Source organism: Dipodomys spectabilis, unplaced genomic scaffold, assembly GCF_019054845.1.
Source record: "Dipodomys spectabilis isolate Male_0828 unplaced genomic scaffold, ASM1905484v1 ptg000132l, whole genome shotgun sequence".
In the NCBI taxonomy this organism is placed as follows: domain Eukaryota; kingdom Metazoa; phylum Chordata; class Mammalia; order Rodentia; family Heteromyidae; genus Dipodomys; species Dipodomys spectabilis.
Genome location: NW_024870809.1, coordinates 2,293,551 through 2,310,413, shown reverse-complemented (window position 1 = coordinate 2,310,413; position 16,863 = coordinate 2,293,551). Strand labels below are relative to the sequence as shown.

The following is a 16,863-nucleotide window of genomic DNA, read 5'->3' as shown; positions in this document are numbered from 1 at the left end:
TCAAAAGATTGTATTTTACATTTAACTCTTACCTATTTTAAGTTACAATTGTAAATGGTGTGAAATACATACAGGTCAGGTGTTACTTTCTATATATGTGGTAAATACTTTTGTCTGTTGAATTTCTTTTGTACTTTTGTCAATCAATTGGCCATATTTATGTAGCTTTATGTGCTTCTATTGCATGTATTTTTCCTGCTCTTTGCTGTCCAGTTCCTAATTTTTCTGATCTTATTTCCAGTTGTTTCCTATTTTCTGTTTCTTTCCTCCTTATTCAAAATGTATATGAATCTTTCATTTCAGTTTAAAAAGTGATAGATATGAAGAATTTGTTTTTCTTTGTAAATTATGCCAAAATTAACATTAAAATTACAACCATTAACTTTTGTCTGAATTAATGATCTTAAAATGGTGATGCATCTTTTCAAACAGTATATCTTATCACTTTAACAAAAGGCAACACTTCCCCTGTTTTATGTTTACTTAAAAAAAGAAAATTTCAAATTAGCCTGGTAAAGGAAATCGAGATTTTTTTCCATGCAAACATTTATTTCATTCCTAAATTGTAAGTGCTTCCTAATGTTTTTCCTGTAGGGGGCAGTCATGACTATTACTGCATCCACAAACATGTAAAATAATTTTGAAAGCAACTTAGTATTACAACTTCTCAGCTTTTACCTATATATGTATGTATGGTGATGTGAATCTATCTCCCTTAAAGTATTTTTTCTTTTATATTTTTATTAGCATAAATTGTACAAGTTTCATTGTGGTATGTCCATACATTCATATGATGTACTTCATTTGAATTTACCCCCCCCCCATTACTTTTAGTTTTCCCTCTTCCCCTTTATTTTTAAGAATATATTGTTACTATCTTTAAGTAGTTGTACAAAGGGAAATAAGGAATGTGATTTTAGAATTTAAGTAAAAATAAGGTTCTATGTAATGGAATGAAATAATATTTTCTTAGAACCCACAGCAATTTTTCTGGCTAAGTACTATAATAATGAATTGAATGACATATCTAGTGTTCATTACCTCTTTTGTTGTTTGCCTCAGCACCTAGAATGGGTCATATTGAAAAGTATGGATATTTTCAGAGCTATTATTGTTTCTACTTCTTAGATAACTTTCTGGCTTAGTGCCAGTGGCTCAAACCTGTCATGCAAGCTATTTAGGAGGCTGAGATCTGGAAGATTGTGTTTTGAGGTTAAACCAGGCTGAAAATTTTAGTGGACTTCTCAGCTAAAAGCAAGGTTGGAGGTATTGCTCAAGTGATAATAGTGTTAGCAAGCAGAAGATACTAGATCACATGAACGTTTTTCTTTTCCTATTAGTGCTATACTAGTTGGGAGACATACTTCAAGAATTAATAAGAGTTTCTTAATATAGATAGTAGATTTGGTTTCTGTACTCCTAGCAGGTAGTTATCTAGAATTAAATGAGATTGAGTATAATGATTGAGTCTCATAACTTAAATATTCATGAAGTTGCTTTGGCACTTTGATCTGTGACCTCTGCCTCCACAGATTAAAAGGAGGTCCCCTCTTGGTTTTGAAAATATTCTTTTTATTAGCATATGCATATTGTACAAAATGGTTTCATTGTGATTTTCATACGTGCATGTTACTCAAAGGTAATTTTTTTTTTTGCAAATATTAAGGCTTGAACTTGCACTCTCACTTGGCTTTGTTGCTCACTACTGGCTCTTCTACCACTTAAACCACACCTCCAGTCCAGGTTTGGCTGATTAGTTGGAGATGGAGTTTTACAGACTTTTTTTCTGTGTAGCCTACAATGAAACTGAGATATTCCAGGTCTCAACTTCCTGAGTAGCTAGAACTACAGGCAATGAGCCATTGGTGCCATGCAAAAAATAGTGTGTGCATATGTACACGCCCGCGCACCCTGGTTTTAGGGGCTTGAACTCAGGGCTTTGACTTTCGTTTGGCTTTTTGACTCACAGTGGTGCTGTACCAATTGAGTCACATCTCCAGTTCCCACAAAATATATTTTTAATGCAAAAGCCCAGTAACTAGGATTTTCTCCTCAGACTTCCTGAAATTATGAAAAGAGCAGGGCACTTACAGAAACTAGTTGAAAATCCAGGCAGAGATCTTAAGGTGGACTAGGCTGAGACTAATTGTTTTATTATTTAATTTAATTTAATTTTTTTTTTTTGTGAACATACTGTACAGAGGGGTTACAATTACATGGGGAGACTAATTGTTTATAGGCTGGCAATTGCAGCTTCATACAGCAGTTTGTCTTGTGAAACTATAAACCCACTTTGCCTCTGAGACCTGAGTTCAGCTGCTTATGTATACTTTTCTTAGCCTTGTACTAATTGAATTAGTCCCACTCTTCCAAAGTTGTGTACCTTCTGCCTGCAGTGTTTCCTTTTTTAAAGTTCCTTATTCCTGGGGCATTGCTTCTTCCTCTTCTTTTTGCAGGTTCCTGCCTTGACTTGAGCAATCCAATCCCCTGCTTTTCCTGCTCCTATGAGGTACCAAGATTCCACGCTGCTGACTCCCAACTGCTCCTTTGTGCCTAGACCTTGAACTGCTTTCTGGATACACCGCTGCCCCACTGTTGTGCCCCACTGTTACTTCATTCTACTCTTCTATTCTTCCTCGTGGCAAGATGCACAAAGGATGGAAAAAGTACTGCAGCCAGAAGTCTTTGAATGAATCATCAATGGATGAATATTTAGGCAGTTTAGGGCTGTTTCGAAAGCTGACTGCCAAGGATGCCTCTTGCCTCTTTCGGGCTATTTCAGAGCAGGTAAAACAAGAGGAAATATGTCTTGCTATAGTCACCTTTCTGAGTTTGAGATGTGGCATAGTCCTGTAACTAAATTGGTAGCCTAGCAAGAAAAGCAAAAGAATTGCTTAGAGAAACACCCAGGACTGTATAAAAAGAGGTTGTTCCTTGTTAGTGCAAACTGAAACAACCTGTGCCACTGCTGATCAGTCCAAGTACGTTGCCATCTTTTCTATTTAAAGTTTGTAATGTAGGGTTAAAGCAAATTTGAGAAATTTTTCTTAATCTTCATAAGTATGCACTTGAGGAGTAGAAAGGGGGAAGGAGTAAAAAAATACCACCTTATCTCACTAAAGAGTACGAATACTTGCTTTCCCTATTTTCCACATATATTCTAGAGAAGGGAAGATTGTATCCAGTTCATAATCTTTAAAAGCTTGTTTCAGATGATTTTTAAGAGTAAGATACTCTTTCTCTTCTTTTGTAGTTATTTTGCAGCCAGGTCCATCATTTACAAGTCAGGAAGGCTTGCGTCTTATATATGAAGGAGAATCAACAAACTTTTGAGTCTGTAAGTAGCATATGTGCCCTAAGGTACATATTGTTGGTAAAGTAGTTGTGCAAAAAGAATTTTAAGCACGTATGAAAACTCTATCTTTTGTCTCCTATTTTCTCAATAGTAAATATTTTCTAGCTGGCCTCCCACTTAGCATGCTTCCGCACTTCCTTCCAGAATTAGGCTGTTTTGTACAGTAACTTAAAAAATCTGGGTGTGGTGGCATATGCCAAGCACTACAAGACTAAGGCAGGAAGAGTTCCAGGTGAGGGCTATCTTGGCTACAGTGAGACCTATCTGAAACAAAACAACTAGATAAAAATCTTTGTATTTCCCACTTCTCTTCCCTAAAAAGTTATTTTGACTGCTATTTTTATTATAATTACTCAAAAAAGGTTTTTCTCCTTTAAAGTCTGCAACTTTAAAATGCACATTTTAATATGTGTGCAATCATTTTCAGCCAATTTGAAGAGTCATAAAAATTGTAAAGAAACTTAACATCTTTTTAAATATGAGAAACTAGTAATTGTAACTGTTCCACTAATGATTGAATTTGTGAAAAACAGCTTCTAGATATTCAGTGCTCTAGTTAAGGAAGCTACAAATTTACCAAGTTCAAATTTGATGTGTGCCTTTTCATGTGACTTTTCAGTTTTTACATTTTTACCCATTGAAATACTAATTAGTTTCTTTCTGTTGACTGTGGTATTTGTCTGCTTTCTGTTTGAAGTTTACTCTTAATTTTTTTCAACAGGTTTCAGTGAATTTTAAAATGTTATGAAGGATTCTTTAAAGCTTATTGTCTTGAAGTTGATTATATTTTCCACACCTGGGGAAAGCATTGTTCATGACATTCAAATGAAAGACCATGGTGTAAAGACGTGTACCAAGTATTTTTATACATTCATATCACCTGGGGATCTTGGTAAACTACAGATCCTAAATGAGTAGGTCTGAGTTGAGACCTCAGATGAGATTTCTGCATTTTTGCCAAGCTCTCAAGTGATGCATAGTTTCAGTTCTTGAATTGTATTTTGAAAACAAACATGAAATTAGAAGTTATGGATAAATCTCATTATGCTGAGTGGTAGAAAATCTAAATGCCCCTAACAAAAGTTTATACTATGTGACTGTCCTTTAAAAAAACAACCTCTAGAGAAAATACTATTCTGTAGTGAAAGAAAGCACCTCAGTGGTTATATCAGTTAATAGAGACACAAAACAGGAGTTAATTTTGATGATTGTTACATGGGTACATACATAAGTCAAAAAATTGCACTGTTTGAATTATGCAGTTTATTGTATGTCAATTAGGTGTCAAAAGTATATGAGGATTTCTTTTATCTGGTCCTGGGGTTCAAACTCTAGGCTTGGGTGCTTTCTCCAATGTCATTTTTGCTCTACCACTCTAACCACAGTGTCACTTCCAGATTTTTCTGTGATTAATTGGAGATAAGAGTCTCACAGCTTTCCTGTCCAGGCTGGCTTCAAAGCTCAACTTCTTGAGTAACTAGGATTACAGATGTGAAGCACTGCCACTGGGCTAAGTGAGGAAAATTTTAAACTGAATATCTTAAAGTCTGTAGTTATGTACATGAATGAAACTAGAAATGTTCCCTGAGTTTAATAATGTACATGAATAGAACTAAAAATGTTCCCTGAGTTTAATTCAATTTTTTTTGTGCTATTCCTGGGTCTTGAACTCAGGACCTGGCAATTCCTCAGCTTTTTTGCCTAAGACTGGTACTCTACCACAGCCACAGCAGTACTTCTGGTAGTCGTTAATTGTGGTTAATTGTAGATAGAATCATGTGCTTTCCATGCTGGACTGTTGTTTTTTTTTTTTTTTTTTTTTGGGTCCGGTCGTGGGGCCTGAACTCTGGGCCTGGGTGCTGTCCCTTAGCTCTTCAGCTCAAGGCTAGCGCTCTACCACTGGAGCCACAGCGCCACTTCCGGCTTTTTTCTTTTTGCTTATGTGGTGCTGAGGAATCGAACCCAGGGCCTCATGCATGCAAGGCAAGCACTCTACCACTGAGCCACCTTCCCATTGAACTGTGATCCTCATATCTCAGCCTCTTGAGTAGGATTAGCAGTATGAGCCACTGGCACCCAGCAATTTCATTTTTATTGAGGTGTATTTGACATATAGTAAGAGAACAGTTTAGTTGTAGCATATAGTTCTCACCATCATATACAATCATGCAGTTGCCATCACAGTCAGGATGTGGAACATTTTCATCACTCTCAAATTCCCTTGTGCCCCTGGGGCTTTTCTGAGATAAACAAAATTTTCTTTAAAAGTTTCTCAGTTAAAATTTTAATACTTTTTCTCTCAAATTCGAAATCTTTATGTTTATTGACCTTGCTTGATGTATGAAAATTGTCATTTTTACCTAAGCTGGCATTTCAAAAGAAACTCAGAGCATATTCTTTGATGAAATACACTGGAATATAGATAAGGTAGAACAACCTGTCAGGTGCATTTCTAGTGCAGCTTTCCCCCACTTAACACTTCTGTGCATGTGGAACTCCTCTTGTGGTGTTGTACAAACTAGTAATTGTTAACCTGAGTAAAAAACTCTATAATCAGATATCAGTAATCTTGTTTATTTGGTTAAGTCAAGTTTGTTTTATTTTTGAAGTATGTGGAGGGATCTTTTGAGAAATACCTGGAACGGTTGGGAGATCCCAAGGTAAGATGAAGTAATGGGGATTTAATATTTTCAGAGTGATTTGGAATAGTAACCTTAAACATGTCTCATCACTGTAACTAGACCCCAAATATTTTCTGAAGTAGCTGCCTGTATTGGGTGAAATAGTTACCTTGAAAAGTTAAAGACAAGGATTGGCTTATTGTGTTAGTGTTGAATATTGAGAATTGGTTTTTAACAATGTCATCATTCATAGACTACTAGAATCAATGCTTGGGAAAAAGGACAGTGTTGGGAAACAGCTTTTTACTTTAATGGGGGAGGAGGGTAGTAATATCATTAAGCGATCATTTAAATAATGAGTAATTGCTCTACTTGTAGTTATCTTTTGTGTGTAAGTAAAATTGTAAGGCATATTTTATGTGGCCCAAAATAATTTTATGTGATAAAATTGATTTTAATTTTCTGGTAAAAACCAAATTTTTAAATATTCGGCTTTGCTTTTATTCTTCTTCCAGTACTACTTTCATATCTTTTAAGTCTGTCATATCATATTATTTGTTAAGGAATTTCAGTCCATTTTTTAATTATTTACCAAGTGTCATTTTTACATTCTCAAACCAAATTATGGTATCTTCTACAAATCCTTTATCTGATAGTATTAAAAAACAGTGCTTAAAATTGTTAAACGTAAAAAAAGCTTCCTAGCAATAAAATGGTTTTACAATCTTGTATACTATTTATGTTTAGGAAAGTGCTGGCCAGCTGGAAATACGAGCTCTTTCTCTAATTTATAAGTAAGTTGTATCTTCTTTTCTTTGAGAAAGTGTATGTGTAAAATTTATATTAAAGTCCCGTTGGGGAGTTAATATGTTGATGACGTAGAGTGAAGATGTCAAGAAAGGCAAGGTATTGTAGTTTTGGTTAGAGAACCTTGTAAAAAGATGATAAATAGCCAGTGGTTATAATCCTAGCTACTCAGGAGGTTGAGATCTGAAGATTGTAGTTCAAAGACAGCCTGGGCAGAAAAGTCCATGAGATACACTCATATCTCTAATAATCTATTCTGAAAAGGCCAGAAGTGGTGCTGTGGTTCAAGTGGTAGAGCGCTAGCCTTGAGCACAAAGGGGCTCAGGGAAAGTGACCAGACCCTGAGTTTAAGTCCCAGGACCAGGCAAAAAACAAAATGATAAATATCCTTACCTCTATCAATTGTGTCTGTTAGCATGGGAAGATAACTTTAGAAACTACTGGAAGTTGGACATGTTGGTGACACAAACTTATAAATCTGAAATCCCAGTACTCAAGCAGTTAGGATGGAAAGATTGTGAGTTTACGAGACCAACTGAGCTACATAGTGAGACCCTTCCTGAATCATCTATTTATACATCCAGCCATACTAGTATAGCCTATAGGAAATGACAATATTTATCTTAGAAAAATATTGAATATTTAAATTTGCTTTTCAATGTTTTTCTCAGTGGGGCAGTATCCTTCCTAACAAGCTAGAAATTGGTTTGCATGGTGGGTGCAATGGTTTAAATTTGGGAGATGGAGATCAGGGAGTCTTGGTTCAAGATCAGCTCAGCCATAAAAGTTTGCAAGACTCAAACCAGTGGCAGTACACAGTAATGTGTGCCTGCTTTCTAGACTGAGCACAATAGTTGGGCATAGTGGCAAATTCCTGTCATCACCAATTATTATTATTATTTTTTTTGGGTCCGGTCGTGGGGCCTGAACTCTGGGCCTGGGCGCTGTCCCTCAGCTCTTCAGCTCAAGGCTAGCGCTCTATCATCACAGATTAGGTCAGCTTGGGCATAAAGTGACACCCTTCTGCAAAAACAACCAATGCAGCTTGGTGCCAGTGGCTCACCCTTGTAATCCTAGCTACTCAGGAGCTGAGGTACAGGGATTGCAGTTCAAAGCCAGCCATGGCAGGGAACAATCATGAGACCCTCCAATTAAGCACCAGAAAACTGGAAGTGGCACTGTGGCTCAAGTGGAAGCATGCTACCCTTGAGCTGAAGAGCTTAGGGTTAGCGCCCAGGCCCAGTGTTCAAGCCCCACAACCAAAAAACAAACAAGCAAAAAACCAATGCAGAAAGGTGCTGGAGATAGAAGCTCAAGTTATAGAGTTCCTGCCTAGCAAGGAGGAGACCCAGAGTTCAATTCTCATTACACCTAAAGAAGAAATTGGTGTACTGCTGTGGTTTATGGTATGTCAAATAAAGGATTTTTACCTAAATAGACAATATGGTACATCTGTGCTATTAAAATTCCATGGGGAAATTAAGTCTCCTTATGGCAATTGTAATGAATAAAAGGTATAGGACTACCATTCTCTTGTTGTTGAAATTCTGTGTTGATCTTTAAAGTTGGAAAAATATCATTGAAGAAAACCATAAGATTTTGAAAAATACTTGTGTAATATAAGCTACACAATATTGCAAATCTTGTTTACTCAAGAATTATGATCTATATGAGACTCCTTGTACACTCTTAGAGTGGTGAGCTGGTAGAATCAGAAAGCTCTTATGAGAACTTGCTCATCAATGTTTTTCGATTTGATCATTTCTTATTAAATCTCACAAGTTTAAATGAGCTGGGCACCAGGTGGCACACACGTACAATCCTAGCTACTCAAAAGACTGAGATCTGAGGACTATGGTTCAAAGCAAGCCCAGGCAGGAAAGCCCATGATAACTCTTAACTCCAATAAACTATTCAGAAAAAGCTGGAATTTGTACTATGGTTCAAGCGGTTGAGAGCTAGAAAACGAGTACAAAAGAAGCTCAGCGGGGCTGGGAAGGTGGCTCAGTGGTAGAGTGCTTGCCTTGCATGCCTGAGGCCCTGGATTCAATTCCTCAACACCACATAAGCAAAAAGAAAAAAGCCGGAAGTGGCACTGTGGCTCAAGTGGTAGAGCGCTAGCCTTGAGCTGAAGAGCTGAGAGACAGCACCCAGGCCCAGAGTTCAGGCCCCACGAACGGACCCCCCAAAAAAAAAAAAGCTCAGGGACAGTGTCCAGGCCCAGACTTTAAGCCCCAGGACAAGCAAAAAAAAGTATAAATGAGAAATTGAGCAGATAGGTATATAATCAGTTATTATTTACTCATTTGCTTATTTATATTTTTTGAGACTGGGTCACTATATAATCCAGGCTATCCTGGAACACATGCCTCAGCCTCAGAGCTGAGATTTCAGGTGCACATCACCACACCTGTTCCTAGTTCTCTTAATTCACAAGTCAGCTTTGAAACTGGCTTGATGCCTCTTTGTATATGTTCTTTTAGTTAAGAATTATTTTTAAATGATTAAAAAGTCTAATGAGGAATACTTCAAAGTATTTGTAAATGTGTTGAATTAAGTTTTAGTGTTGATAAATGAAGCCTATTGAAACACAGTTGTGCTCACTCATATAAACATTGTGCTGCTTTCATTGTAAAAGCAAAATTGTGTTATCCAGATGATATGCAACAGCTGAAATTGGAATGGTTCTTGTCTGACCTTTTACACTCACTCAAAATTTTCTGCTTTTTAGCAGAAAACTTGTTTATTGCCTCTCAGACTCACATACATGTAATTTTAGTTTGTGTGTATATGCCTGTATGTGTATGCATGTATGTTCATGCATGTTCCTGCATGTGTTGGTCTTGGGGCTTGAACTGAGAGGGCCTGAGTGTTGTCCCTGAGCTTTTTTACTCAAGGCTAGAACTCTACCCCTTGAAACACAGTTCCACTTCTGGCATGTTTTTTTGTTTGTTCGTTTTGGTTGTTTTTTGGTAGTTAACCATAAGAGTCTTGGACTTTTCCTGCTCATCATGGCTTCAAACCACCATCCTTAGACCTCTCAGCCTCCTGAGTGTAGGATTATAGGCATGAGCCACTGGTACTTGACATTAGTTTGTCTTAATCTTCATGTTGCTCACAAATAAATATTTAGAAAAATCCATAGATCCTTTTGCTCTACCTTGAATTAACTCTTTACTTTGAATTCACCTTTAGTTTCTTAGTGTTCCCCACCACCCCATTTGTGGGGCTTGAACTCTGGGCCTGGGCACTGTTCCTCAGGTCTTCAGCTCAAGGATAGCACTCTAGCACTTGAGCACAGTGCCACTTCCGGCTTTTTCTGCTTATGTGGTGCTGAAGAATTGAACCCAGAGCCTCACGCATGTGAAGCAAGCACTCTACCACTGAGTCACCTTTCCAGCCCCATATACTTGTTCATATAGCTATTTCTTTCATATACTAAGTTACCTCTTTCTACATCCACCTTTGTATTCTTTCATTGTAGTCGGGATTTTATTCTTTATCGCAATCCTGGAAAGCCACCAACTTGCGTCACAGAAAATGGCTATGAAGATAAGGTAAGATGGATGAATGTTGAACAAAAGAATTTGAATGATGCTGCTGGCTTGCAAGGATATTAGGGGGGATTTTTTTTTAATTTAGTTAATGAAAAAGTAAATGATCTAAGTGACAATATACTCTCATTCTAACCTGTCCAGTCATTCTCAGTTATAGTGACTCTCAAAACAGCTGCATTCTTGTTACTCCTCTGTAATTGGAAAAGGCAATATTTCTAAAAGCCTAATTGGCTCCTCACTGATCAGAGGATAAAGCTCAAATTCTGAATGTAGGCAGTGTGCAAAAGTGACCAAGAAGTTACAATATGTGTGTGTACACATGTGTACATCCCAAATGTCAAATTGCAATATGTGTGTGTACACATGTGTACATTCCAAATGTCAATTCTTTGATGTTCTCCAAACTCTTCTGACAGGTATTTTCTTCTTCCTTTTTTGTCCCCATAACCAGTTTCTGTGTAATTACACTGTCACTTTACATTTGTATACCTGCTTATTTTTTCATTGAGTGTCAATTGTCTGCCGCCTTGTGAATTTCTTAGATGGAAAATAGTATAAAGTAGTTTAATTGTTTGAAAATATTAAACAATTACACTGTATTTCAAAATACAGTATTTCTTACACAAAGAATTTTTTTTAATTTAAAAAATAACTATTCTGGGCTGGGAATGTGGCTTATTGGTAGAGTGATTGCCTTGCATGCATGAGGCCCTGGGTTCGATTCCTCAGCACCACATAAGCAGAAAAAACTGGAAGTGGTGCTGTGGTTCAAGTGGTAGAGTGCTAGCCTTGAGCTGAAGACCGGAGGGACAGTGCCCAGGCCCAGAGTTCAGGCCCCATAACTGGCAAAAAAAATACCTATCTTATGTATTTAATTAGACAAGTTCTTCATCTTCATACCATGTAGCATAATTCATATACCATTCTATTGGCAAGGCAAGACTGGGAGAACTTACATAGGCAAAAGACCTGAATTAAGGAAGTGGTGTCAGAAATAGAGAAGACTGAATAGGAGATAACACGGAAGACAACTGTAAATTGGGACACTTCCTTTAACCATGGCTACTATTTAATTTTTTAGCTAATAATAAACCCCTATCATATAAAAAGCAGTTTTCTGGACTTTGAAGATAACAGAATGGCTATAATAAAATATTTGTCTTTCAGACCATGAAGAGCATTGATTATATAGATATCAAAATAGTTAATTACAATGATATAATCAAGCATGTACAAAGGATGCAAAAGAGAAAGCCCTTTTCTGCTTGTAATCAGAAAAATGAGTCTTAAATGTGAAGGGCAGTCTACTCAAATGGCAAGAGATCCTTTGGGGACTATTTAAGCTGGACAAATTGAGTAGCATTAAATAATAAGGGGTGGAATAAGCTGGTCCTAAGAATCTGACTGGGTATTGAAAAACTAGTTAGTAGAAGCATTTGTCAATATATTAAGAGTTTTGAACATTCAACTTACAAGAATTTTGTATTGTGTATAACTTAGTACCTCCTTGCTGTCCTTGTTTTTTTTAATCATTTTTCCATATTATCTATACATTCAACATCTTTTTTTGTTCATTCCAGTACCAGTATCAGGGCCTCACATACCCTTGGTTTTCTTGTTCATGGCTAGCATTCTACCACTACAGCCATGTTACCAGCCCAGATTTTTGACTGGACAATTGGAATCTCATGAACTTTTCTGCCAGGCTGGCTTCAACCTATGAATCTCCACATCTCAACCTCTTGATTGCAATATGACCCATTGGTGCCACAGAATAGTGTGTTTACTTTAAAAAAAACAACTATTTTTGTTTGGTTTTGTTCCAACTTGGAGGTTTGTACTCAGCTTGTTTTCTCAAATGGCAGTTTACCACTTTCTTGAGTTCTCAACTGGCACCTAACCTTCGATCTATTTTAAATTCAAACATCAACGTACTTAATCCTTAATGTGAATTGACAGTGTTTAAGCAAAGTGCAACATAATCATAATTGAAAAAGTATAGGCCTTTATATGTTAGCAGTTGTATACAGCATTGACTGACATGAAATTTGAATGTTTGCATATTTACTAGAGATTTTTAAACCTGTAGGTTCTCTCCTCAAATTTTTGACCTATTTCTTTTCTTTTTCTTTTTTTTGTACAAACACTGGTGATTCAACTCAAGATGGCTTACTTTTGCACAGGTTTTTTTTTTCCCTCATGGCTGGTATTGTATCACACCTACAGCTTCTCTAAAAATTTCCTACACAGAAAAGTTGAATGAATCATATAGTAAATATTTATATGCTTAGTTGCCACACTTAGTCCCTATGGTTAAATAGTTGCAGTTTAGATAGGTTTTCTACCATAAAAATACAGAAGTATGGGGCTGGGAAGGTGGCTCAGTGGTAGAGCGCTTGCCTCGCATGCCTGAGGCCCTGAAGCCCTGGGTTCGATTCCTCAGCACCACATAAGAAAAAAGCCAGAAGTGGCGCTGTGGCTCAAGTGGTAGAGCGCTAGCCTTGAGCTGAAGAGCTGAGGGACAGCGCCCAGGCCCAGAGTTCAGGCCCAACGACCGGACCAAAAAAAAAAAAAAATACAAAAGTATGAAATCTTTTGGTGTGTAAATCAAAGAATACCATGTATAAGGATCATGTACACATTTTATGCAGAGCTAATACTTTTAGGATAGTGATAAAATACCTGATTTTGGAATTTATAAAATACATTTGGCCAGGTGCTGGTGGCTCAAACCTGTAATCCTGGCTACTCAGGAGGTTGAAATTTGAGGATCATAGTTCAAAAGCCCAGGCAATAAAGTCTGTGAGACTCTTATTTCCAATTAACCACTCAAAACTTCATGGAGAACTGAAGCTAGAGTGGTAGAACACTAGACTTGGTCACAAAATCTCAAGGATGGTGCCCAGGCCCTTAAGTTGAAGCTTCAGTACTGGTATAAAATACATTTGTTTATATTGAAATTACAATATGTAGCAAGATGCAAGTAGCTCACACATGGAGTTTTAACTACTCAGGAGGCTGAGATCTGAGGATCATGAATCAAAGCCAGGATGGGCAGGAAAGTCCTTGACTCTTGTCTACAATAAACTGCTCAAAAAAGCCAGAAGTGGAGTTGTGTGGCTCAAGTGGTAGAGTGCTAGCCTTGAGTGAAAAAGTTCAGGGACAGAGCCTGGGCCTTGAGGTCAAGCTCTGTGTTCAGTCCCCAGCACCACCAGCAAAAACAGAGCAATTAGTTAAAATGAAAAAAAAAAGTCATGAACACACTAGACAGTATGTGGAAAATGAATTATACAACTTGTAGTTTGGGATGGGAAGGAATATCTGGTAGAGAGAAAGGGAAGGGGTGGTGTTTTCCATAAAGAAATATACTCTTTAACAGACTTATGAAACTTATCTCTCCATATAACACCTTTATAATAATAATATTTTTTGAAATGTTACTAACAAAATTTCTTTATGAGGTATACCTAATATTTACATTCAAAATTTAAAAAATACAAATTCATGTAGTTTATTACTTGTTGATTAACAATTTAATTCCATGACTGTTAGATGTAATATTAGGTTTCTGTTCTTTTCAGATTGTACTCTGTTATACAAGTAATGGTCATTACGATTCTGTGTACTCAAAACAATTTCAGACAAGTGCAGCCATTTGTCAGGGTAAGTGAAGGCATTATAAATAATTGGGTGTGATTTCAAATGACTTGTTCACAGTTCTTTTTTTCGGGGGGGGAGGTCCGTTCATGGGGCCTGAACTCTGGGCTTGGGCGCTGTCCCTCAGCTCTTCAGTTCAAGACTAGTGCTCTACCACTTGAGCCACAATGCCACTTCTGGCTTTTTTCTTTTTGCTTATGTGGTGCTGAGGAATTGAACCCAGGGCCTCATGCATGCAAGGCAAGCGTTCTACCACTGAGCCACCTTCCCAGCCCCTTGTTCACGGTTCTTAAATAGGAGGTCTCAGCATAAAAAAAAGACTCTTTGAAGAACTTGTTAGGATCTAAAGAGTTTATATACTTGAGTTATGACTAGTTCTACATTGTCATAAAAAATCTTATTTTGACATTTGAAGTTTTTGTCCTTTTATTCCTTCAGCTGTACTGTATGAAATTCTCTATAAAGATGTATTTATTGTGGATGAAGAAGTGTTGAAAGCTGCAATTAATTTGTTTCGAAGTGGTTCCAGGAAGAATAGAAACAATGCTGTGATTGGAAGTGAGAATGCTGATACTGATCAGAAGAGTTCAACTCAGGACAGGTAATAAAGGGAAAAGGATGTCAACTACAGGATGATCATTTTTCATGTCTTTGTTTATTATCAGTGGAAAGTGGAAGAGGCCTAATAAGCTATAACATAGATTGCATATACATAAACACATAATACATGTACGTTTATAAAAGTTTTTTTAATGGAGAGAAATTCCATCAAAAAGATATTTTCTTGTGGAATGTTCAGACTTTGGTGGCTCTGTTCAAGTCACAGTGTATTTTATATTGTGAGAAGGGACTTGAGAGCTATCCAATGACTTTCATTATTTATTTATGTATTAACTAACTACTCAGCATTTGTTAGGATTCTGGGTTTATTGTCAGATTTTTTGTTAGAGTAGGTTTATAAACCTGCCTTTTTTATTGCTACTACAGTTTAACCTCAAGGTCTCACACTTGTTAGGCAGTTGATTTTGCACTTGAACCATGCAACCAGACCTTTATTATTGTTACTTTGCTATAGTGTCTTGCTACGTGGTCCAGGTTGGCCTTGAACTCATCATGATACTTTATGCCTTAGATTCCTGAGTGCTGGGATTATTGGCATGTGCCACCTGCAAAAAACAAAACTAAATAAAACCCCAGAAAAACAAGCATTGTTATTTTGAAATGGCAACTAAGATTGCATAACTTGCACACACATTTAGCAAATAGGATGTCTCTGTCTAAAAAGTAATTATAAACTTTTGAGTATATTCACAAACTAGAAGTATAGACTGTGGGCAGTTGCCATTATTTAATAGATGTAGTTGAAAACTTTGAGTTTTTAGATAATGAAATGGGTATTATCTTACATTTTCTTCCTGATTCTTAGCTCTGTTTAGAAACTAAGATTTTTGTAGCCATCAAGTATCATCTTAGACTTGTGGTTTTTATTCATGTTTTTAAATTTTATATTCCTGAATTTTTAGAAATTTGGAGAGAAAGTACAAGATATTCTCACAGAAGGTAGTCAGTGTCAGATCAGGTGAAGAAATGAAATAACTCTTAGTTGGGACAAATAGACTTTTCTATTAATTGAATTTCTTTTAACATTAACTATGAAGAAATCTTTGAAGAGTGGGAAATACACTAGATGCCTTAAAGATAAATAGAAATGGACAGCAATAAAAGCTGCTTATCCCCGTAGAATTAGGAAATACAGGTAAAAAAATTATTTAGTCATATAATAGAGATCTTATATATTACTTATATCTTATATATTACTTATATCTTATATATTACTATACTATTACTTATATCTTATATATTACTTATATATTACTATACTATAGGTGATCTGAGTTGGGTCTTAACAGCTGTGGGAAAACACAGGAACAAGCATTTGAGAAAAAGAACAAATTGAGAAGAAAGGTTTGGAAAGTTGAAATTCAACTTAATATTCTTGCAACTTTTAATTTTTGATAGAAGATAGTTTAATTTTTCATTTTTATTTTTTGTACAAGTAGTTATACACGGAGGTTACAGTTTCACACGTCCATTTATTTGTTTGGTGCACCTTGATCAGTCACCTCTTCTCTCAATCTCTCACCAGTTACAACAAGGTTCTCACTTCCCCTTATCTATTGAGTATTATGAGTAAGTTCATCCATCATTCCTTTTCATTTATCCATTACCCAGCCACTAGCCCCCTCTCATTGAAAAACATGTTTCAGCTTCCTGATACTTACATTGTTACCTAAAAGAAAGAAAACAGGAGAATTTTTTCATGCCAACATTGGGGATTCAATTCAGGGTCTTTGCGCTTTCACAGTGCTCCTGGCTGGCACTCTACCAAGAGAGCCAGGCCTATAGTCCAACATTTTTGATGGTTAATTTGAGATAGTAGCCTCAAACTTTTCTGCCATAGCTGGCTTTTTGGACCATGAGCTTCAGATCTCATCTTCCTGACTATCTAGGATTACAGGCATAAAGTATTGAAGCTTGGCTAGAAACAAATTTTTTTTTGGGTCCGGTTGTGGGGTCTGAACTCTAGGCCTGGGCGCTGTCCCTCAGCTCTTCAACTCAAGGCTAGCGCTCTACCACTTGAGCCACAGCGCCACTTCCGGCTTTTTTTTTCTTTTTGCTTATGTGGTGCTGAGGAATCGAACCCAGGGCCTCTTGCATGCAAGGCAAGCGCTCTACCACTGAGCCACCTTCCCAGCCCTAGAAACAAATTTTTTAAACCTTATCCAGGACCACAGTAGAAGGCAATGGTGTTTCAGGGTTAAAGTTGCTTCATTCTTCTCTTAATTACTTATCTGAAGGACTCCAG

The 16,863-nt window shown here is 36.9% G+C and overlaps 1 protein-coding gene across 1 annotated transcript in view; it reads left to right on the top strand.

The window, feature by feature from the left end:
* Alg13 (ALG13 UDP-N-acetylglucosaminyltransferase subunit) overlaps positions 1-16,863 on the top strand; it is a 76,818-nt gene that overhangs the window by 18,005 nt on the left and 41,950 nt on the right. The window contains exons 5-11 of the mRNA XM_042690057.1: positions 2,539-2,787; positions 3,254-3,337; positions 5,965-6,015; positions 6,724-6,770; positions 10,268-10,340; positions 13,922-14,003; positions 14,436-14,598. Of these exons, the coding sequence (XP_042545991.1) occupies positions 2,539-2,787; positions 3,254-3,337; positions 5,965-6,015; positions 6,724-6,770; positions 10,268-10,340; positions 13,922-14,003; positions 14,436-14,598 (749 nt within the window). The remainder of the gene's footprint in view (positions 1-2,538; positions 2,788-3,253; positions 3,338-5,964; positions 6,016-6,723; positions 6,771-10,267; positions 10,341-13,921; positions 14,004-14,435; positions 14,599-16,863) is intronic.